Below are 23,617 nucleotides of genomic sequence, written 5' to 3'. Positions count from 1 at the left end.
TACCGTGGACTTAAAGGGACAGTCTACACCAGAATTTTTATTGTTTTAAAAGATAGATGATCCCTTTATTACCCATTTCCCAGTTTTGCATAACCAATACTGTTACATTACTATACTTTTTACCTATGTGATTATCTTGTATCTAAGCCTCTGCAAACTGCCCCTTTTTTCAGTTTTTTGATAGACTTGCAGTCTAGCCAATCAGTGCCTGCTCCCAGATAACTTCTCGTGCACGAGCACGGTGTTATCTATATGAAATACGTGAACTAACACCCTCTAGTGGTGAAAAACTGTTAAAATGCAATCTGAAAGAGGTGGGCTTCAAGGTCTAAGAAATTAGCATATGAACCTCCTAGGTTAAGCTTTCAACTAAGAATACCAAGAGAACAAAGCAAAATTGGTGATAAAAGTAAATTGGAAAATTGTTTAAAATTACATGCTCTATCTGAATCATAAAAGTTTATTTTGGCCTAGACTGTCTCTTTAAAGGATGCCTACCTGCATATTCCTATCCACAAAGATCACCATCAGTTCCTGAGGTTCGCCTTTCTGGACAAACATTACCAGTTTGTGGCTCTTCCGTTCTGTTTAGCCACTGCTCCCAGAATTTTCACAAAGGTGCTAGGGTCCCTTCTAGCGGTGCTAAGGCCGAGGGGCATTGCAGTAGCACCTTACCTAGACGACATTCTAATACAAGTGTCGTCCCTTCCCAAAGCAAGGGCTCATACAGACATTGTTTTAGCCTTTCTCAGATCTCACGGGTGGAAGGTGAACTTAGAAAAAAGTTCCCTGTCTCCGTCCACAAGGGTTCCCTTTCTGGGAACATTAATAGACTCCGTAGAAATGAAGATCTTTCTGACAGAGGTCAGGAAGTTAAAGCTTTTGAACGCTTGTCAAGTTCTTCAATCCATTCCTCAGCCCTCCATAGCTCAGTGCATGGAGGTAATAGGACTAATGGTTTCGGCAATGGACATGGTTCCTTTTGCTCGAATTCATTTAAGACCATTGCAACTGTGCATGCTCAAACAGTGGAATGGGGATTATGCAGACTTGTCTCCCCAGATTCAAATGGACCAGAAAACCAGAGACTCACTCCTCTGGTGGCTGTCTCTAGATCACCTGTCTCAGGGAATGAGTTTTCGCAGACCGGAGTGGATCATCGTCACGACCGACGCCAGTCTTTTGGGCTGGGGCGCGGTCTGGGAGTCCCTGAAGGCTCAGGGTCTATGGTCTCGGGAAGTATCTCTTCTCCCGATAAACATATTGGAATTGATAGCGATATTCAATGCGCTCCAGGCATGGCCTCAACTAGCGGAGGCCAGATTCATCAGATTTCAGTCGGACAAGATGACGACTGTAGCGTACATCAATCATCAGGGGGGAACGAAGAGTTCCCTGGCGATGAGAGAGATATCCAAGATCATCAAATGGGCAGAGGATCGCTCCTGCCATCTATCAGCAATTCACATCCCAGGAGTGGACAACTGGGAAGCGGATTATCTGAGTCGTCAGACTTTCCATCCGGGGGAGTGGGAACTTCACCCGGAGGTTTTTGCCCAGTTTACTCAACTATGGGGCATTCCGGATCTGGATCTGATGGCGTCACGTCAGAACTCAAAAGTTCCATGTTACGGGTCCAGGTCCAGGGATCCCAAGGCGACACTGGTAGATGCCTTAGCAGCGCCTTGGTCGTTCAATCTAGCTTATGTCTTTCCACCGTTTCCTCTTCTCCCACGGCTAGTAGCCAGGATCAAACAGGAGAGGCCTTCGGTAATTCTGATAGCTCCTGCGTGGCCACGCAGGACCTGGTATGCAGACCTGGTGAATATGTCATCGGTTCCACCATGGAAGCTACCTTTGAGGCAGGACCTTCTAATTCAAGGTCCATTCGTACATCCAAACCTAGTCTCTCTGCAACTGACTGCTTGGAGATTGAACGCTTGATTCTAGCTAAGCGTGGGTTTTCGGATTCAGTTATAGATACCCTGATTCAGGCTAGAAAGCCTGTCACAAGGAAAATTTACCATAAGATATGGCGGAAATATCTTTGTTGGTGCAAATCCAAGGGTTACTCATGGAGTAAGATTAGGATTCCAAGGATTTTAGCTTTTCTCCAAGAAGGATTGGAGAAAGGTTTGTCAGCTAGTTCCTTAAAAGGACAGATATCGGCTCTGTCTGTTTTGTTACACAAACGTCTGGCAGCAATGCCAGATGTTCAGGAGTTTGTGCAGGCTTTAGTCAGAATCAAGCCTGTCTACAGACCTGTGGCTCCTCCATGGAGTCTAAATCTAGTTCTTTCAGTTCTTCAGGGGGTTCCGTTTGAACCTCTACATTCCATAGATATTAAGTTACTATCTTGGAAAGTTTGGTTTTTGGTTGCTATCTCTTCCGCTAGAAGAGTTTCTGAATTGTCTGCTTTGCAGTGTAATTCACCCTATCTGGTGTTTCATACAGATAAGGTCGTTTTACGTACCAAACATGGTTTTCTTCCAAAAGTGGTTTCCAATAAGAATATTAACCAGGAAATGGCATTTTAGTCGGGTTTAAATTTATTTTTATAAACTACAGTCACCACTGCACCCTATGGTTCTCCTTTTTCTCCTAACCGTCGGTCGAATGACTGGGGGGGGCGGAGCCTGAGGGGAGCTATATGGACAGCTTTGCTGTGTGCTCTCTTTGCCACTTCCTGTAGGGATTGAGAATATCCCACAAGTAAGGATGAAGCCGTGGACCGGATACACCGTAGGAGAAAGAAATTTATCAGGTAAACATAAATTCTGTTTTTCTAATTCTCTGAGATGGAAATGTACGCTGCAGACTTCTCAAGGCTATTCCTACTATTTGTATTTCCCTTATTGGCTTAAAGGGACATTAAACACTAAATGCTTCAAAGCAATGATTAGTCTGCGAATAATATGCCCCCTTCACTCAAAAGAGACTGCAATTGTTAAGTTTACCAACAACCTACTTACAGCAAAATCAAAAAGCCACTTCTCTCTACTTATTCTCCTTGATCTGTCTGCAGCCTTTGATACTGTTGACCACCCTCTTTAGCTCTCTTGGTTCTCTTCCTATCTGTCTAACCGTACCTTTAGTGTAGCCTTCTCTGAGGTATCCTCTGCCCCGTTACCTCTTTCTGCTGGGGTACCGCAAGGCTCTGTCCCCTTCTCTTCTTAATCTACACGTCCCACGGGTTTCATTATCACTTGTATGCCGACGATGCCCAAATCTACCTCTCTGCACCAGAATTATCTCCTTCCTTGCTAACCCGTGTTACTGTCGCTCTCATATCTTATCTTGGATGTCCTCTCACTACCTCAAGCTAAATCTCTCCAAAACTGAGCTCCTTATTTCTTCTGTTAAGTGTGATCAGTCCACGGGTCATCATTACTTCTGGGATATTACTCCTCCCCAACAGGAAGTGCAAGAGGATTCACCCAGCAGAGCTGCATATAGCTCCTCCCCTCTACGTCACTCCCAGTCATTCTCTTGCACCCAACGACTAGATAGGATGTGTAAGAGGACTATGGTGATTATACTTAGTTTTATATCTTCAATCAAAAGTTTGTTATTTTAAAATAGCACCGGAGTGTGTTATTACCTCTCTGGCAGAGTTTGAAGAAGAATCTACCAGAGTTTTGCTATGATTTTAGCCGGAGTAGTTAAGATCATATTGCTGTTTCTCGGCCATCTGAAGAGAGGTAAACTTCAGATCAGGGGACAGCGGGCAGATGAATCTGCATAGAGGTATGTAGCAGTTTTTATTTTCTGACAATGGAATTGATGAGAAAATCCTGCCATACCGATATAATGTCATGTATGTATACTTTACACTTCAGTATTCTGGGGAATGGTACTTCACTAGAATTACACTGTAAGAAATACATAAAGCTGTTTAATAACTAGAGATTATGTTTAACGTTTTTGCTGGAATGTAAAATCGTTTTCATTTGCTGAGGTACTGTGTGAATAAATGTTTGGGCACTATTTTTCCACTTGGCAGTTGCTTAATCTGTTTTTCTGACAGTTTCTGTTCTCCCTCACTGCTGTGTGTGAGGGGGAGGGGCCGTTTTTTGGCGCTTTTTCTATGCATCAAATATTTCAGTCAGCAACTCATTGTATTCCCTGCATGATCCGGTTCATCTCTACAGAGCTCAGGGGTCTTCAAAACTTATTTTGAGGGAGGTAATTTCTCTCAGCAGAGCTGTGAGAATTATAGTTTGACTGAGATAAAAAACGTTTATTCTGTAATTTGTTTCCTGCTTTCAGAATTTGTTATCTTTGCTAATGGGATTAAACCTTTGCTAAAGTTGTGTTGTTTACAAGGATTGAGGCTATAACTGTTTCAATTTATTAATTTTCAACTGTCATAGATCTTCTGTGCTTCTTAAAGGCACAGTACATTTTAATATTCTAATTGAATTGTATTTCCAAGTTGCAAGTTTATTTGCTAGTGTGTTAAACATGTCTGATTCAGAGGATGATACCTGTGTCATTTGTTGCAATGCCAAAGTGGAGCCCAATAGAAATTTATGTACTAACTGTATTGATGCTACTTTAAATAAAAGTCAATCTGTTCAAATTGAACAAATTTCACCAAACAACGAGGGGAGAGTTATGCCGACTAACTCGCCTCACGTGTCAGTACCTACATCTCCCGCTCAGAGGGAGGTGCGTGATATTGTAGCGCCGAGTACATCTGGGCGGCCATTACAAATCACATTACAGGATATGGCTACTGTTATGACTGAGGTTTTGGCTAAATTACCAGAACTAAGAGGTAAGCGTGATCACTCTGGGGTGAGAACAGAGTGCGCTGATAATATTAGGGCCATGTCAGACACTGCGTCACAGGTGGCAGAACATGAGGACGGAGAACTTCATTCTGTGGGTGACGGTTCTGATCCAAACAGACTGGTTTCAGATATTTCAAATTTTAAATTTAAACTGGAAAACCTCCGTGTATTACTAGGGGAGGTGTTAGCGGCTCTGAATGATTGTAACACAGTTGCAATACCAGAGAAAATGTGTAGGTTGGATAAATATTTTGCGGTACCGACGAGTACTGAGGTTTTTCCTATACCTAAGAGACTTACTGAAATTGTTACTAAGGAGTGGGATAGACCCGGTGTGCCGTTCTCACCCCCTCCGATATTTAGAAAAATGTTTCCAATAGACGCCACCACAAGGGACTTATGGCAAACGGTCCCTAAGGTGGAGGGAGCAGTTTCTACCTTAGCTAAGCGTACCACTATCCCGGTGGAGGATAGCTGTGCTTTTTCAGATCCAATGGATAAAAAGTTAGAGGGTTACCTTAAGAAAATGTTTGTTCAACAAGGTTTTATATTGCAACCCCTTGCATGCATTGCGCCGATCACGGCTGCAGCGGCATTCTGGATTGAGTCTCTGGAAGAGAACATTGGTTCAGCTACTCTGGACGACATTACGGACAGGCTTAGAGTCCTTAAACTAGCTAATTCATTCATTTCGGAGGCCGTAGTACATCTTACTAAACTTACGGCGAAGAATTCAGGATTCGCCATTCCGGCACGCAGGGCGCTGTGGCTAAAATCCTGGTCAGCTGATGTTACTTCTAAGTCTAAATTGCTTAATATACCTTTCAAAGGGCAGACCTTATTCGGGCCCGGGTTGAAAGAGATTATCGCTGACATTACAGGAGGTAAAGGCCATGCCCTGCCTCAGGACAAAGCCAAAGACAAGACTAGACAGTCTAATTTTCGTTCCTTTCGTAATTTCAAAGCAGGAGCAGCATCAACTTCCTCTGCACCAAAACAGGAAGGAGCTGTTGCTCGCTACAGACAAGGCTGGAAACCTAACCAGTCCTGGAACAAGGGCAAGCAGACTAGGAAACCTGCTGCTGCCCCTAAAACAGCATGAATTGAGGGCCCCCGATCCGGGATCGGATCTAGTGGGGGGCAGACTTTCTCTCTTCGCCCAGGCTTGGGCAAGAGATGTTCAGGATCCCTGGGCGCTAGAGATAATATCTCAGGGATACCTTCTGGACTTCAAATACTCTCCTCCAAGAGAGAGATTTCATCTGTCAAGATTGTCAACAATCCAGACAAAGAAAGAGGCGTTTCTACGCTGCGTACAAGAGCTCTTGTTAATGGGAGTAATCCATCCAGTTCCACGATCGGAACAGGGACAGGGGTTTTACTCAAATCTGTTTGTGGTTCCCAAAAAAGAGGGAACTTTCAGACCAATCCTGGACTTAAAGATCCTAAACAAATTCCTAAGAGTTCCATCGTTCAAGATGGAGACTATTCGGACAATTTTACCTATGATCCAAGAGGGTCAATACATGACCACTGTAGATTTAAAAGATGCTTACCTTCACATACCGATTCACAAAGATCATTATCGGTACCTAAGGTTTGCCTTCCTAGACAGGCATTACCAGTTTGTGGCTCTTCCATTCGGATTGGCTACAGCTCCAAGAATCTTCACAAAGGTTCTGGGTGCTCTTCTGGCGGTACTAAGACCGCGGGGAATCTCGGTAGCTCCATACCTAGACGACATTCTGATACAAGCTTCAAGCTTTCAAACTGCCAAGTCTCATACAGAGTTAGTGCTGGCATTTCTAAGGTCACATGGATGGAAGGTAAAAGAAAAGTTCACTCGTTCCACTCACAAGAGTTCCCTTCCTGGGGACTCTTATAGATTCTGTAGAAATGAAGATTTACCTGACAGAGGACAGGCTAACAAGACTTCAAAGTGCTTGCCGCACCCTTCATTCCATTCAACACCCGTCAGTGGCTCAATGCATGGAGGTAATCGGCTTAATGGTAGCGGCAATGGACATAGTACCCTTTGCACGCTTACACCTCAGACCACTGCAACTGTGCATGCTAAGTCAGTGGAATGGGGATTACTCAGACTTATCCCCTTCTCTGAATCTGGATCAAGAGACCAGAAATTCTCTTCTATGGTGGCTTTCTCGGCCACATCTGTCCAGGGGGATGCCATTCAGCAGACCAGACTGGACAATTGTAACAACAGACGCCAGCCTTCTAGGTTGGGGTGCCGTCTGGAATTCTCTGAAGGCTCAGGGACAATGGAGTCAGGAGGAGAGTCTCCTGCCAATAAACATTCTGGAATTGAGAGCAGTTCTCAATGCCCTCCTGGCTTGGCCCCAGTTGACAACTCGGGGGTTCATCAGGTTTCAGTCGGACAACATCACGACTGTAGCTTACATCAACCATCAGGGAGGGACAAGAAGCTCCCTAGCTATGATGGAAGTATCAAAGATAATTTGCTGGGCAGAGTCTCACTCTTGCCACCTGTCAGCAATCCACATCCCGGGAGTGGAGAACTGGGAGGCGGATTTCTTAAGTCGTCAGACTTTTCATCCGGGGGAGTGGAAACTTCATCCGGAGGTCTTTGCCCAAATACTTCGACGTTGGGGCAAACCAGAGATAGATCTCATGGCGTCTCGACAGAACGCCAAGCTTCCTCGTTACGGGTCCAGATCCAGGGATCCAGGAGCAGTCCTGATAGATGCTCTGACAGCACCTTGGGACTTCAGGATGGCTTACGTGTTTCCACCCTTCCCGTTGCTTCCTCGATTGATTGCCAGAATCAAACAAGAGAGAGCATCAGTGATTCTAAATAGCACCTGCGTGGCCACGCAGGACTTGGTATGCAGACCTGGTGGACATGTCATCCTGTCCACCTTGGTCTCTACCTCTGAAACAGGACCTTCTGATACAGGGTCCCTTCAAACATCAAAATCTAACTTCTCTGAAGCTGACTGCTTGGAAATTGAACGCTTGATTTTATCAAGACGTGGATTTTCTGAGTCAGTTATTGATACCTTAATACAGGCTAGGAAACCTGTTACCAGAAAGATTTACCATAAGATATGGCGTAAATACCTATATTGGTGTGAATCCAAAGGTTACTCTTGGAGTAAGGTTAGGATTCCTAGGATATTGTCTTTTCTACAAGAAGGTTTAGAAAAGGGTTTATCTGCTAGTTCATTAAAGGGACAGATCTCAGCTCTGTCCATTCTGTTACACAAACGTCTGTCAGAAGTTCCTGACGTCCAGGCTTTTTGTCAGGCTTTGGCCAGGATTAAGCCTGTGTTTAAAACTGTTGCTCCACCATGGAGTTTAAACCTTGTTCTTAATGTTTTACAGGGCGTTCCGTTTGAACCCCTTCATTCCATTGATATAAAGTTGTTATCTTGGAAAGTTCTATTTTTAATGGCTATTTCCTCGGCTCGAAGAGTCTCTGAATTATCAGCCTTACATTGTGATTCTCCTTATTTGATTTTTCATTCGGATAAGGTAGTCCTGCGTACTAAACCTGGGTTCTTACCTAAGGTAGTTACTAACAGGAATATCAATCAAGAGATTGTTGTTCCTTCTTTATGCCCAAATCCTTCTTCAAAGAAGGAACGTCTACTGCACAACCTGGATGTAGTCCGTGCTCTAAAATTTTACTTACAGGCAACTAAGGAATTTCGACAAACGTCTTCTCTGTTTGTCATTTACTCTGGGCAGAGGAGAGGTCAAAAAGCTTCCGCTACCTCTCTTTCTTTTTGGCTTCGTAGCATAATTCGTTTAGCTTATGAGACTGCTGGACAGCAGCCTCCTGAAAGAATTACAGCTCATTCTACTAGAGCTGTGGCTTCCACTTGGGCCTTCAAGAATGAGGCCTCTGTTGAACAGATTTGCAAGGCTGCAACTTGGTCTTCGCTTCATACTTTTTCCAAATTTTACAAATTTGACACTTTTGCTTCATCGGAGGCTATTTTTGGGAGAAAGGTTCTTCAGGCAGTGGTTCCTTCTGTATAAAGAGCCTGCCTATCCCTCCCGTCATCCGTGTACTTTTGCTTTGGTATTGGTATCCCAGAAGTAATGATGACCCGTGGACTGATCACACTTAACAGAAGAAAACATAATTTATGCTTACCTGATAAATTCCTTTCTTCTGTAGTGTGATCAGTCCACGGCCCGCCCTGTTTTTAAGGCAGGTAAATATTTTTTAATTTATACTCCAGTCACCACTTCACCCTTGGCTTTTCCTTTCTCGTTGGTCCTTGGTCGAATGACTGGGAGTGACGTAGAGGGGAGGAGCTATATGCAGCTCTGCTGGGTGAATCCTCTTGCACTTCCTGTTGGGGAGGAGTAATATCCCAGAAGTAATGATGACCCGTGGACTGATCACACTACAGAAGAAAGGAATTTATCAGGTAAGCATAAATTATGTTTTTCCCCCCTTCTTAAAAAATCTCCACCCCCCATGTCTCTAACTGTTGACAACTCCATCATTACCCCAACCTCACATGCCCGATGTCTTGGGGTCACACTTGACTCAGATCTTTCACTCCTCACATTCAGTCCTTGGCTAAATCCTGCCCCTTCCACCTTAAAGGGACATTATACACTCAAACAAATATGGGGTATTTAAATAAAGAATTCAAAGAAGATAAAGTTTGTAATTGACATGCATTAGCAATTTTTCTGCTAAAGCTTCTAAAATTGATGATAAAGTTTCACTACATAAGAATACGTTCGTAGGATACTAGCTACAAAGCAAGGAGTTTTTCCTCGCTCCCTAGCTAGTGTCCTTATAGCCAGCCCCATGCTGGAGCTGCTAATACATGTCAATTACAATCCCCTCCCTGACTGTTCCACTGTGCAAGGGAATAGGGAATCTCACTCACTGGACCCCGTGCCCAGCACCCTGTTCCCCCTTCTAATTGGTTGCTTGCCTGCCAGCTGTCCCCCTCCGTTTCCAGACTGAGCCCCGCAGGAGTGAGAAGGACAAGTGGGAGTGTTGCATTGAATACCTTGGGGTACAAGTAGAGTGGGACATCAGGCATCGAGTGGGTGCAGCTGAGGTGTTTCTTCATGATCAGATCTTCACCAGTTCCCCCCTTACACCACACGCTTTTGTCCAGATGTCCCACATGTGCAGATTAAGTACACTGACACCTGTGTGTACAGAGACGTAATGTCACCAGTATACAGGAAGCGGAACATCTTATCAGGCATGGTCACTCATGGTCCGCACGGTGTTCAGTACCCACTGCCTGTGGCTCCTTTTTTCACAACTCCCAGAGACAACAACAGGCTCCGCTATGTCACACACCGGCAGCACTCACAAGGCTTTACAGGCTGTTATGTATTGCAGCATTGTGGGCTGTGTGTGATTATCAGTTACACAATAACCTGTAACAGTTGTGCCATCTTTTTGTTTTCTAGTGTCTGTGTTAATAAGATTATACAGGCTTATATATATTTACATAAGTATAGGCTACACTATTAGACAGTATGACACGCAATCTGGGGTCTGTTCTCCAGGTCATGGATAATCGGTGATCAAATTGTCGAATTCCAGAAGCGCTATCATTACAAACCATTCCGTGTTATTACTTTGTAGCAATGTACAGGCTGTTATGTGTTGCAGCATTGTGGGCTGTGCGTGAGTATGATCATGCTTTCTAACATAGCTGTAATGCCCATATTCAATGCTCATACTCATGCACAGCCCACAATGCTGCAACACATAACAGCCTGTACATTGCTACAAAGTAATAACACGGAATGGCTTGTAATGATAGCGCTTCTGGAAATAGCACATCCTGATGCATATTTATTATAATGCGTGTGGTGTAGATTCTATGCGGTGGCATCTGAGGACTGTCTGTTCTCCTATGGTCCCTAAATAGAAGCCGTGTGTTGACATTTCTGAATTGTGTAAGAATGCCCATATTCAATATATAACGGACAGTCCTCAGATGCCACCGCAGAGAATCTACACCACACACATTATAAATATATATGATTAATAGGTTTAACTGTTCCCAGATCTGCATTAACATCCCTTTAAGATCTGTCTACTGAAACATGAACTTGTTGATGAATTATCGTACAACTGTGCACAATTCGATCACTGATTATCCATGACCTGGAGAACAGACCCCAGATTAAATGTCCTACTGTCTAATAGTGTAGCCTATACTTATGTAAATATATATAAGCCTGTATAATCTTATTAACACACAAACTAGAAAACAAAAAGGTGGCACAGCTGTTACAGGTTGTGTAACTGATATTCACGCCCAGCCCACAATGCTGCAACACATAACAGCCTTTAAAGCCTTGTGAGTGCTGCCGGTGTGTGACATAGCGGATCCTGTTGTCTCTAGGAGTTGTGCACAAGGAGCCACAGGCAGTGGGTACTGAACACCGTGCGGACCATGAGTGACCATGCCTGATAAGATGTTCCGCTTCCTGTATACTGGTGACATTACGTCTCTGTACACACAGGTGTCAGTGTACAAAAGCATGTGGTGTAAGGGGGGAACTGGTGAAGATCTGATCATGAAGAAACACCCCAGCTGCACCCACTCGATGCCTGATGTTCCACTCCACTTGTCCCCCAAGGTATTCAATGTAACACTCCCACTGTCCTTCTCACTCCTGCAGAACTTTACTCTTGCGGGGCTCAGTCTTGAAACGAAGGGGGACAGCTGGCAGGCAAGCAACCAATTAGAAGGGGGAACAGGGTGCTGGGCACGGGTCCAGTGACTGAGATTCCCTATTCCCCTGCACAGTGGAACAGTCAGGGAGGGGATTGTAATTGACATGTATTAGCAGCTCCAGCATGGGGGCTGGCTATAAGGACACTAGCTAGGGAGCGAGGAAAAACTCCTTGCTTTGTAGCTAGTGTCCTACGAACGTATTCTTATGTAGTGAAACTTTATAATCAATTTTAGAAGCTTTAGCAGAAAAATTGCTAATGCATGTCAATTACAAACTTTATCTTCTTTGAATTCTTTATTTAAATACCCCATATTTTTTTGAGTGTATAATGTCCCTTTAAAAACATTGCTAAAATTAGACATCTCCTTACACAAGACACAACAAAGATTTTAATTCACTCTCTCATCCTTTCCCGCCTCGACTACTGCAACTCTATCCTCTGGTCTCCCTAGCTGCCACCTAGTTCCTTTACAATCCATAATGAATGCCTCAGCCAGGCTCATCTTCCTTGCATGTCGCTCTTCATCTGCCGCACCTCTCTGCCAATCCCTTCACTGGCTTCCTCTTGCCTCCGGGATTAAACACAAAATTCTCACTCTGACACACAAAGCCCTCAATTGCATTGCTCCCCCCTACATCTCAGACCTTGTCTCCAGATACTCTCCCTCCCGTCCCCTTCACTCCGCTCATGATCGCCTACTCTCCTCCTCCTCTTGTTAACTCCTCACATTACCGTCTACAAGATTTCTCAAGAGTGGCTGCCATCTTATGGAACTCTCTGCATCGCTCCACAAGGATCTCCCCTGTTTTAAAAGCTTCAAGTGCTCCCTGAAGACTCTACTATTCAGGGACGCTTACAACCTACACTAACCTTCTTATCTCCACTGCTATCCCCTAAAACCCCTTAGCATGTAAGCCTATAAGCCCAGCTGTTTGTAGTTCACCTTCATAAGAGTCGACTACAACAGTGCAACTCTCGGCAGGGCCCTTCACCGATTTGATCCCTGTAATTGTTTTTATATATCACCCATGTTCATAGCGCTGCGGAACCTGTTGGCGCTCTACAAATACATGATGATGATGTATTTTTATAAAAAAAAAAAAAGTTTAAGTATTGACAAAATAAGTGTAAAGTTTTAGTGTCTATAAAACAGTGGGAGCTGCCATGTTGTAACTTAGGTTACCTTCTCTGCTGTGGCCAATTAGAGACAGTTATAGATAGGTCACTAGAGTGAGCAACCAATGGCTGTGTTGAATATAACAGTGTTCTGCACTTCCATTCCTAACAGGAAGTGAAAAGCTCACAATTTCAGAATGGAATTACAGGAAAAGGGGACAAAATTAAATAATATATTGCAGACATTTTTTATATACAATTTATCATTTTAAACTACCATCTCAAAATGTTTAATGTTCCTTTAAGCAGATAACAGACTGCAAACAAGGCACTTTGTACAAACATGACTGTAGCTAGCCTTGTTATATGCAGACTCAAGCCCAGATTGGTTCCTCCAAATAAGGAAATGTTTAGATTTGTCTCATATAGCAATAAGGAATACTTCTCTTATTTCACTTTTGGTACAATAAATTGCAATTTAGTCACTCACTCACTCTTTGTGAATATATTTGATTCGATTTTTACACTGCTGATGAGATTTGTTCATTGTCATCTGATACCTTTTTGTAACATGAAGAATTCCTTGTATATTATGTTTTTTATACTGAACAAATAAATGATTTTATTTTTTATGTTCTGTATCAAGACAGCAGAAAATACCTTTTGACTAGAAGTTATTTAATGTCTCTTTAAGAGAGCAAATGACTAGAGAAACAATGAGATGGAAGATAAAAATATTAACCCAAGTCTTCCTGGGAGAAAGTAGAATGAGTACAATTTTTTTTACATTTTTTTTTTTCTTCACAGCAGCACAATTATGAATGTATATTGCAATAATGTTCTACTTTCATTAATTAAATCTTTTGGTCCTTTAAGAACCTTTCTGAGATTTTCATCTCTATAAAAAGGCTTATTTCTGCAATTGAGGCTGTTGCATCCTATAAAATTTTTTCTAGCTAATGACTATTTGGCTTCTGGGTTTTGTGGAGTGCTGTTAAACTATAGACTTGCAATGAATGTTCTGATATGTTTTGTTTTTCAGACATGAGAAATGGCATTATTGGAGACATGGCAGAGCTTGGAATTACAGAATGTTTCCAAGTGAAAAGACAAGTGTTACTGAGTGCATCTGAAGCTGCTGAAATGATTCTGCGTGTGGATAATATCATCAAAGCAGCACCAAGGTAATGCTATTCTCTTTTGTGTGTGGAACAAAAAGGAAATGGACGAACTCACTCTGACATTGACGGCTTTTGCACATTTTGTATGGTGGTATTCAGGTTAGTGTGCACAGTACAGTGTGAGGCATTGACATGTTTGCAGTAGCTGCATTGCTCCGTATTATTCCCGAGGACTTTTAAAATATGTAACTTTTAAAGGGTTAAAAACCTAAAAAAACAATGTAAAGCTTCCACACTTATGTATGCTAACCTTTTGCACATGATAAAGCTGTAAAAAAAAAACAATGCCAAAATGTTGGTACCTAGGGCCTGATATTAAAACCTCGCTGGCATGGAGAGAAATCACACAAAATATTTAGGATTATTTTGTAGACCTTTTATTTTAATGTAGGAGTCTCTCTTTCACAAAAAGAACAATACGTAGCAACGTGTCTCAAAAATAATAATTTAGAAACACAAATTTTATCTTATGGCGTTCACCCTACTGACTTTGCCTGAGTTGCAAGGATTTGATTATCAGGTCTCTAGTATGAACATGTGGAATTTCACCATCTGACACTTGCATGGAATTGTAGGATTTGCCATAACACCGCAGTCCTATATGAGATACTAACCACCTGAACACTCAATCATAAGACACGATGAGTCCACGGATCATCTTAATTACTAATGGGATATTCACCTCCTGGTCAGCAGGAGGAGGCAAAGAGCACAACAGAGCTGTTAAATAGCTCCTCCCATCCCTCCCACTCCAGTCATTCTCTTTGCCTACGTTTAGTGATAGGAAGAGGTAAAGTGAGGTGTTAGATTCTTCAATCAAGAGTTTATTATTTTTAAAGTAGTGCCAGAGTGTGCTGCTTTGTCCTAGGGTGTAGCCGTAGTCATATCAGTCTCTACAGTAGAGCTTTTGGTGGCTTTAGAGCAATGGGAACTTGTAGGACATAATTCTGACTGTGCCTCCCATATTCTTATGCTGCCCAGTTTGTCAAAATCTGAGGGAAGAGAATATACTCAGTACTTTTTTTTTTTGTTCCACAGGCCAATGTGAGGAAGAGGACCTCGCAAGCCAGGTGAGCTGCCTTACTGCCAGGCAGATTCTAAGGTAAGTGCTAAGTTTGATTTCTGGGAATATATACACAGAAATATTGGCACTTTATACTACACTAGGTAACATTATCCTTTAGAGTGGGGTTACTTTTACTGGCAGTTACAACAGGCGCTGGGGAAGAAGTGACTCATATGTTAGGTGTTTTCAAACGCCATATTACAGCCCCCAACGGTCTTACTTTTAGTGTATCGGCCGACTGGGAGGTTTAACGCCGCTTTACAGCTTCCATCAGATGTTACAGCTCTTTAGCGCCATGTTTCAGCTCCCAACGGTTTTATCTTTCAGCATCAGCCGATAGGCAGGTTCAGCGCTATGTTTCAGCTCCCAATGGCTTTATTTTACAACTTCAGCTGATCGGGAGGTTTAGTACTATACTTCAGTTCCTAACAGCTTTAATTTTAACAGCCGACCGGGAGGTTTATTATGCTTCTACTGGAACATACAGCCTTTTATTTCAACGGCTTTATTTTAACAGTGCTATTTAACTGAGAAGGGTTTCTCTTTGTAGCGCATCATTTTTCTGCCCCTGTTGACTTTTATGTTTATTGGATATCTTTGCTGCCCGGGAGGTTTATTGTATACACCCACGATGGGCGGAGCTTTCCTACGCGCCATTGTTGCGCGCATGTGTACTATTCCGGTAAAAGTGCATTGTGTACACACGGCAGAGAGGCTTCCCGTTCTGTGCTAAGGACCGGATGCCTAATATTTAGCTCCCATCCGGTGGTAGATAGATGTCTCGGCAAGACTTGGCTGAGGTGTGACGATGTTAGACAGATTTTTTGTAAAACAAAATAAAACTGTTCACTTTTGCATTTAAAGTCGCAGTATCAGTATATGTTTGTCAGTTAATCATATGGTGATACGCATGGTTCAAGTGGCTGTATGAGGTGTTAATTCACATATCCAATTTCTATGTAATAAATGGGATAGCAGAGTTACACATTACTTTTATCATTTAAAGTTTTAAATAAACCTTTGAAAAGTTCTGGACGCCTTCTCTTCTGTGCTATGTTATGCAGCAGAGAGGTTTTTCACATGGTAGCAAGAACTGCTTACAGTAGTTGGGTCTACTATATGTGAGGCAGGTTAATTAAAGAAGTGTACATTAATTTTCCTATCTCACATGCAGTGCCCTGCGGTTCCTTGCAATTTCTATCTGGAATTGCTGCTTTAATGTCATGGCATTGTCTATGAACAGCTATATTGGCATGCTAATTTAGCTTGCTTCTGCACACAGAAATAAAAAGGTTACTTTTAAAATTTAAAGAGACAGTAACGTTTTTTGTGTGTCAATTTTTAATAAAAAATGTCACTTTTTTTCTGAACTTACTCCTAAGACGTTTGCTGTTTTAGGAGTCTGTGGACAATGGTCCAGCTATGCCACTATTTTCTCCTATAGTGTCCCACAAGATTTTCTAGCTCACATGCAGTACCCTGCGCTTCCTCTCACACTCCACCTGGAGTTGCTCTGCATCTCATGCATTATATGTTTTAACCACATGGTAGACAACATTACTAGAGGAATTATTTTCAATCATTTAGGGTGATTGATTCAGTAGTTGCTATTACGAATGGTTCTTCCCTGTTACCTGAAAGAGGAAGTTACTTCGGGATTATCTGAGAGAATTCTCAGACTCAGATGAATAATGTGTTTATTTGATCCTGAGGTTGTTTTTCTCTCAGTTGTTTAGCTTGATCACCTCCATTTGTTACTTTAGGAGGTTTTAGCTACCCTGGGCGACCCCGACACTACCAGTGTTATGTATCCTAGTGCGTCCAGTAAGTTATTAGGAATGGAAGGAACCGCATTCCCTATATTTAATTAGATGTTTTCCATAGCCGGCTTAGCTAAGGAGGCTGGGCAAACATTCACTAGGGTGGAAGGAGTAGTTTCCAGCTTAAGCTATGAGAACTACGATACCCTTAGAGGATAGTTGGGTTCAAAGGTCCTATGGACAAGAATTAGAAAAGGGATGTACACCAGGGCTTACGATGGCAACTAGCTGTGTGACGGCATGTTGGTCTGATGCGTTGTCTGATGCTATAAAGATCCAGGATAGGATAAAAGCTTTCGAGTTGGCTAATTCCTTTATTTCAAATTCTTCCCTTCAAGTTATAAAAATTGGAGTTCTCTGTTCCAGCTCACAGGGTCTTATGGTTAGAACCTTGTTCTACGGCGGAATGCTCTAACTTACAGCGATTCATTACAAGGGGAAGACCTTGTTGGGATCTGGCTTGACGAAAGTAATATCTTTTGGAGTTTAAAGAATTTCATCAAAAAAAAGTCAAATAGCCTGCTGTTGAATCAAACACAGCGTGAAGGACATGCGCCTGATCCGGGACCGGATCTTGTAGAGGGCAGAATTTCCGTCTTCACTCAGGCTTTGGTTCGAGATGTTCAGGATCCCTGTGCAATAGAAAATAGTGTCCCAGGGACACAAATCGGAGTTCAGAGTTTTTTTTCTTCCCAGAGGCAGGTTTCTGTTTTCAAGATTATCTGCAGATCAGATAAAAGGAGATGCGTTCTTACATTGCGTAGGAGACCTCTCAGACCTGGGAGTGATTGTTCCGGTTCCACTACGGGTACAGGGTCTGGTTTTTTTGTCCCAATCGGTTTGTGGTTCCCAAAGAAGAGGGAACCTTCAGACCACTTTTAGATCTCAAGAGTCTAAACAAATTTCTTAGTGTACTGTCCTTCAAGATGGAAACTATTAGTTCCATTCTTCCCTTGATCCAAGAGGGTCAATTTATGACAGAGGACGCGTACCTTTTTTATGTGCCATTCTCAAGATTCTAAGGTTTGCCTTTCTGGACAAATGCTTCCAGTTCGTGGCTCTTCCTTTCGGTCTTGCCACAGCTCTTAGAATTTTCACAAGGGCTCTGGGATCACTGTTGGCAGTGCTTCAGTTTTGGGGCATTGCAGTGGCGCTCTATCTGGACGACATCCTGGTCCCGACGACATCCTGGTCCAGGCGCCATCCTTACAGCAAGTCAGATGTCACATAGACATGGTGTTCTCCTTCCCTCTCTCACGGGTGGAAGGTAAATTAGGAAAAGAGTTCCTCAGTCCCATTCACAAGGGTACCTTTCTAAGGAACCATAATAGATTCCATATCAATGAAGATTTTTCTGACAATGTCAGAAAATCAGAGTATCGATACTTGTCTAGTCATTCATCCATTCCTCGGCTTTCAGTGGCTCAGTGCATGGGAGGTATTCTGGCTGATGGTGGCGGCAATGGACATCATCCTGTTTGCTCGGTTTCATTTCAGACCTCTGCATTTAAGCATGCTCTGGCAATGGATCAGAGATTATACAGATTTGTCTCCTTGAATACTACTGGAGCAGGAGACAAGGGATTCTCTTCAATGGTGTCTCTGGATCATCTATTCCAGGGAACCTGCTTTCGCAGACCATCTTGGGTGATTGTGACTACCGACGCCAACCTTCTAGGGTGGGGAGCAGTCTGGGGCTCTCTAAGGGCTCAGGAGGTTTGGACTCAGCCAGAGTCTGTTCTTCTTATAAACATTCTGGAACTGAGAGCGATCTACAATGTTCTTCTGGCCTCAGCCTTGGTCCAGTTTCTCAGGTTCTAGTTGAACAAAATAAAGTTAGTGACTTTCATCAATCGTCAGGGAGGAATGAGGAGTTCCTTAGTGATAATAGAGGGGTCAAAAATATTTTAGTGGGTGGTGTCCCATTCTTGCTGTCTGTCGGCGATCCACATCCCAGGGGTGGAAAACTGGGAGACATATTTTTTTGAGTAGGCAGACTTTTCATCCGGGGGAGTGGGAACTCCATCCGGAAGTGTTATCCAGTTTTTTTTTTTTCCTCAGTTGGCTTTTTTTCCTTGGGTCATTGCACGAATCAAGCAGGAGAGGGCATCGGTGATCCTCATAGCACCGGCTTAGCCTCGCAGGATTTGGTATACAAATCAGGTGGACATGTCATTTCTGCTATCTTGAAGACTTCTGTTGAGGAAGGACCTTCTAACCAAGGGCCCCTCCTCCCAGATCTGGTTTCTTTGAAACTGTCTGCTTGGAGATTGAACGCTTAATATTATCCAAGCAGGGTTTTTTTCTTACTCAGTCATTGAAACCATGATTAAGGCACGTAAGCCTTTCACTAGAAAAATTTATCATAAATATCTCTATTGGTGTGAATCAATGGACTGTGATAGCAAATACCAGGATATCACAAAAACCAAAGAAATGTGACATAAATGTGATAAAGTAATGAACGTGACAAGTGATAAAGTATACTTAAAATAAACTAAATGCTTATAAAAGTTCATATAAGGATATGTATGTTCTTCCACAATCTTCACGCTTCTATTTTCTTTTGATCCTCATATGAAAAGAAAGAAAGAAATGCCACATAGCGTAATTCTGTAACCTTTTCAAATGTAGAATGCGTGTGTACAAGTGCTTACTCACATGGGATGGAGCTATAGCCAAGCTCAGGTTTATGCGCACACCCAATGTTATACTGTTGGGTAAACAGTTGCTTGAACCGGATATTTGAATAAAATGGATTTATTAAAATATAAGTATAAAAAGCGCCACAAGAGCTGCAGAGACCACCAAATACAATCGGATTGGCAATACAATCAAGTAATTGCTCAAATTGAGCTTATACACAATGCTAGAGACCGTGGTAAGGAGTGCAGAAACTTAACCACACAACCTCCCCCTTAAGAGTCCAGCATATGTTGCTCTCCTCACTGGTGTGCAGATTCTTGGAAGGACGCCAAAGAACAAGAAACAATGTATCCTATGGGATACATTGTTTCTTGTTCTTTGGCGTCCTTCCAAGAATCTGCACACCAGTGAGGAGAGCAACATATGCTGGACTCTTAAGGGGGAGGTTGTGTGGTTAAGTTTCTGCACTCCTTACCACGGTCTCTAGCATTGTGTATAAGCTCAATTTGAGCAATTACTTGATTGTATTGCCAATCCGATTGTATTTGGTGGTCTCTGCAGCTCTTGTGGCGCTTTTTATACTTATATTTTAATAAATCCATTTTATTCAAATATCCGGTTCAAGCAACTGTTTACCCAACAGTATAACATTGGGTGTGCGCATAAACCTGAGCTTGGCTATAGCTCCATCCCATGTGAGTAAGCACTTGTACACACGCATTCTACATTTGAAAAGGTTACAGAATTACGCTATGTGGCATTTCTTTCTTTCTTTTCATATGAGGATCAAAAGAAAATAGAAGCGTGAAGATTGTGGAAGAACATACATATCCTTATATGAACTTTTATAAGCATTTAGTTTATTTTAAGTATACTTTATCACTTGTCACGTTCATTACTTTATCACACGTGAATCAATGGACTACTCGTGGAGTAGAGTTGGGATTCCTAGAATTTTGTTTTTTCTCCAAGAGGGTTTGGAGAAAGGTTTATCGTCCAGTTCCCTAAAGGGTCAAATTTGTCGGTCTATTTTGTTACACTAACATCTGGCAGATGTGCCAGATGTACAATCATGTTGTCAGGCCTTGGGCAGGATCAGGCCTGTGTTCATACCAGTTACTCCTCCATGGAGTCTCAATTTAGTTCTCAAGGGGCTCCGTTTGAGCCTATGCTTTCCTTAGATATTAAGTCGTTATCTTGGAAAGTTTTATTTCTTGTTGCTTTTTCTTCTGCTCGGAGAGCTCTCAAAATTATCGTTTGAGTCTCCTTATCTTCTTTCCATTCAGATAAGGTAGTTTTTACATACTAAATTTGGATTTTTCCTAAGGATGTTCGGATCGGAACATTATTCAGGAGATTGTTGTTCCTTCCTTGTGTACTAATCCTTCTTCTCAGAAGGAAAGACTTCTGCACAATTTGGACGTGGTCTGTGCTTTAGTTTTACCTGCAGGCGACTAAGGTAGTCAGTCTTCTTCTTTGTTTGTGGTTTTCTGCAACTTGGTCCTCTCTTCACACTTTTTCACGGTTCTATGAATTTGTCACTTTTTTTTGCTTCGGCTGAGGTAGTTTTTTTTTTTTTTTTTGGGAGAAAGGTTCTTCAAGCAGTGGTGCCTTTCGTTTAGGTTCCCTGTCTTGTCCCTCCCGTATCATCTGTGTTCTCTAGCTTGGGTATTGAATCCCATTAGTAATTAAGATGATCCATGGACTCATCATGTCATAAAGAAAATAAAAATGTATGCTTACCTGATAAATGTATTTCTTTTTTGACAGGATGAGTCCACGGCCCGCCCTGTTTTTGTAGACGGGTTGTGGGTTCTGTAAACTTCAGACACCTCTGCACCTTGGCTTTTTCCTTTCTCTTCCTAACTTCGGTCGAATGACTGGAGTGGGAGGGATGGGAGGAGCTATTTAACAGATCTGCTATGGTTCTCTTTGCCGCCTCCTGCTGACCAGGAGGTGAATATTCCATTAGTAATTAAGATGATCCGTGGACTCATCGTGTCAAAAAAGAAATACATTTATCAGGTAAGCATAATTTTTTCTGTTAGATGGCAATTTTACTATTGTTTCATTTAGCCCAACCACTATTTTCATAATCAAAATCCTTATTAAATGTTTTACTTTAAAATTTAAACTTCAAAGGCATAGGAAAGTCAAAATTAATCTTGCAAGAATCAGAGCATGTCATTTTAAGACACTTTAAAATTAACATCTATTTTCAAATGTGCTTTGTTCTTTTGGTATCAGTTATTGAAAAAGAATACGCACATATTCTACACTAGTGGGAGCTAGCTGCTGATCGGTGCCTGCACACATTTGTCTCTTCTGATTGGCTACCTAGATATGTTTATCTAACTGCCTGTAGTGCAATGCTGTTCCTTCAGCAAAGGATAACAAGAGAATGAAGCATATTTGATAACAGAAGTAAACTGGAAAGTTGTTTAAAATTGTATGTTCTATCCAAATCATGAAAGGAACATTTGGTGGGTTTCATGTCCCTTTTAATGTGCTTTGTTCTAGTGTTACACAAATCTAAACACAAAAAAAATCATAGGAATGACAGTTCTGTGGTATTGTGCTCAAAAATGTGTATATTTTGGATTTCAGGTGTAATTGCAGATCCTTTCACATGGCATTTTTTATTGGTGTAAGATAAAACAAGCCAGTTATTTTCTTCCTTTTGTTTTCCTCTGTAGGAAACGTGTTCCAGATCATCATCCATGTTAATCATCATTCTTGAGCCCAAATGTTTGTGGACCAGACTACAGCTGTGTGCTGATGATGACCTGACCCCGAGGGATTCCTTTAGAGAAGAGTATTTGAAAAAAAAAAAAAAGGAAAGCTATAATGTTACCAACAATGCACTTGCAAATTACACCCATACTATATTTGGGTTTAACTTATTATTTTGCAGATGTTCTTGTTTGTTTGAATCTGTATTTGTATACTTAAATTGAGCACTGAAATAAAGTTTTGTCCTAGGTTTGACATTGTCTGGTGTTTGCATTGGTGGAAATGCTGGCACTTAAAGGGGCACTCAAGTCAAAATTAAATATCCATGATGCAAATAGTGAATAAATTGTTAATAAAAAAAAAGTGCAAAGTTCACAGCACTATAATATATGCAAATATTTATTGTAACATACAGATGGGTAAATGTGCGATGTTTCAGGCACACACCCCCTTAATCATGCATATTTCATAGATACTCCTGTGTAACCTTTTTGGAACAAATCCACTAATAGTTCATTACTAGACATACATTCATGTTGCATAATATACCACCACGTAGTGGACATATTTCAAATTACACACATGAAAAAATATAGTAAGGGACACTAAACCAATATTTTTTTTTTTTTATTTTTTTTTTTATTTTTTTTTTGTGAATCAAGTAGAGAATACAATTTTAAACATTCTAATTTGCTTCAATCTTTAGATATCCTTTGTTGAAGAAATAGCACATGGTTGAGCCAATCCCACTAGGAGTCTTGTGCAGCAACCAATCGGCAGCTACTGAGCCTATCTAGATATGCTTTTCAGCAAAGTATATCAAGAGAATGAAGCAAATTAGAAAGTTGTTTAAAATTGCATGCTCTTTCTAAATCATGAAAGAAAAAATTGGGTTTTATGTCCCTTTTAAAGAACATGCTAGTCAGGACAGATGTGGGGTCCAATTACAAGGATAGTACTAGATATATTACTGAGAAGAATTGTGGTAGTTTCCCTTGTTTAGGATGTACAAATTGCAGTTCAGTTATAAAAGGTCATTATTTTTTGCACCCATGGAATGGTCAAAAAATGAAGATAAGATTTTTATTTTTTTTATATACCTATGAATCAAGATTTGTCATTTGATTTAAATGCCCATGTGTGAAAATATATATAGGAGAAACGAAAAATAAGGAAATGCCTTATTTTATCAAATTTTCTTTATTCTCTTGGTATCTTTATTTGAAATGCAAGAATGTAAGTTTAGATGCCAGACCATTTTTGGTGAACAACCTGGGTTGTTCTTGCTGATTGGTGGATAAATTCATCTATCAATAAAAAAGTGCTGTCCAGTGTACTAAACCAAAAAAACTTAGATGCCTTTTTCAAATAAAGATAGCAAGAGAACAAAGAAATTGATAATATGAGTAAATTAGAAAGTTGCTTAACCCCTTAATGACCACAGCACTTTTCCATTTTCTGTCCGTTTGGGACCAAGGCTATTTTTACATTTTTGCAATGTTTGGGTTTAGCTGTAATTTTCCTTTTACTCATTTACT

At 41.5% G+C, this 23,617-nt stretch overlaps 1 protein-coding gene across 1 annotated transcript in view; it reads left to right on the top strand.

Moving 5' to 3' along the window:
* CCT2 (chaperonin containing TCP1 subunit 2) overlaps positions 1-22,334 on the top strand; it is a 50,367-nt gene extending 28,033 nt beyond the window's left edge. Inside the window, exons 15-16 of the mRNA XM_053716807.1 lie at positions 13,676-13,817; positions 22,043-22,334. Of these exons, the coding sequence (XP_053572782.1) occupies positions 13,676-13,817; positions 22,043-22,073 (173 nt within the window). The 3' untranslated portion in view covers positions 22,074-22,334. The remainder of the gene's footprint in view (positions 1-13,675; positions 13,818-22,042) is intronic.
* The last annotated feature ends 1,283 nt before the right edge of the window (positions 22,335-23,617 follow it).

Source organism: Bombina bombina, chromosome 6, assembly GCF_027579735.1.
Source record: "Bombina bombina isolate aBomBom1 chromosome 6, aBomBom1.pri, whole genome shotgun sequence".
NCBI classification, from domain to species: Eukaryota; Metazoa; Chordata; class Amphibia; order Anura; family Bombinatoridae; genus Bombina; species Bombina bombina.
The sequence above is the reverse complement of the archived record's forward strand: the minus strand, read 5'-3'. Positions and strand labels throughout refer to the sequence as shown.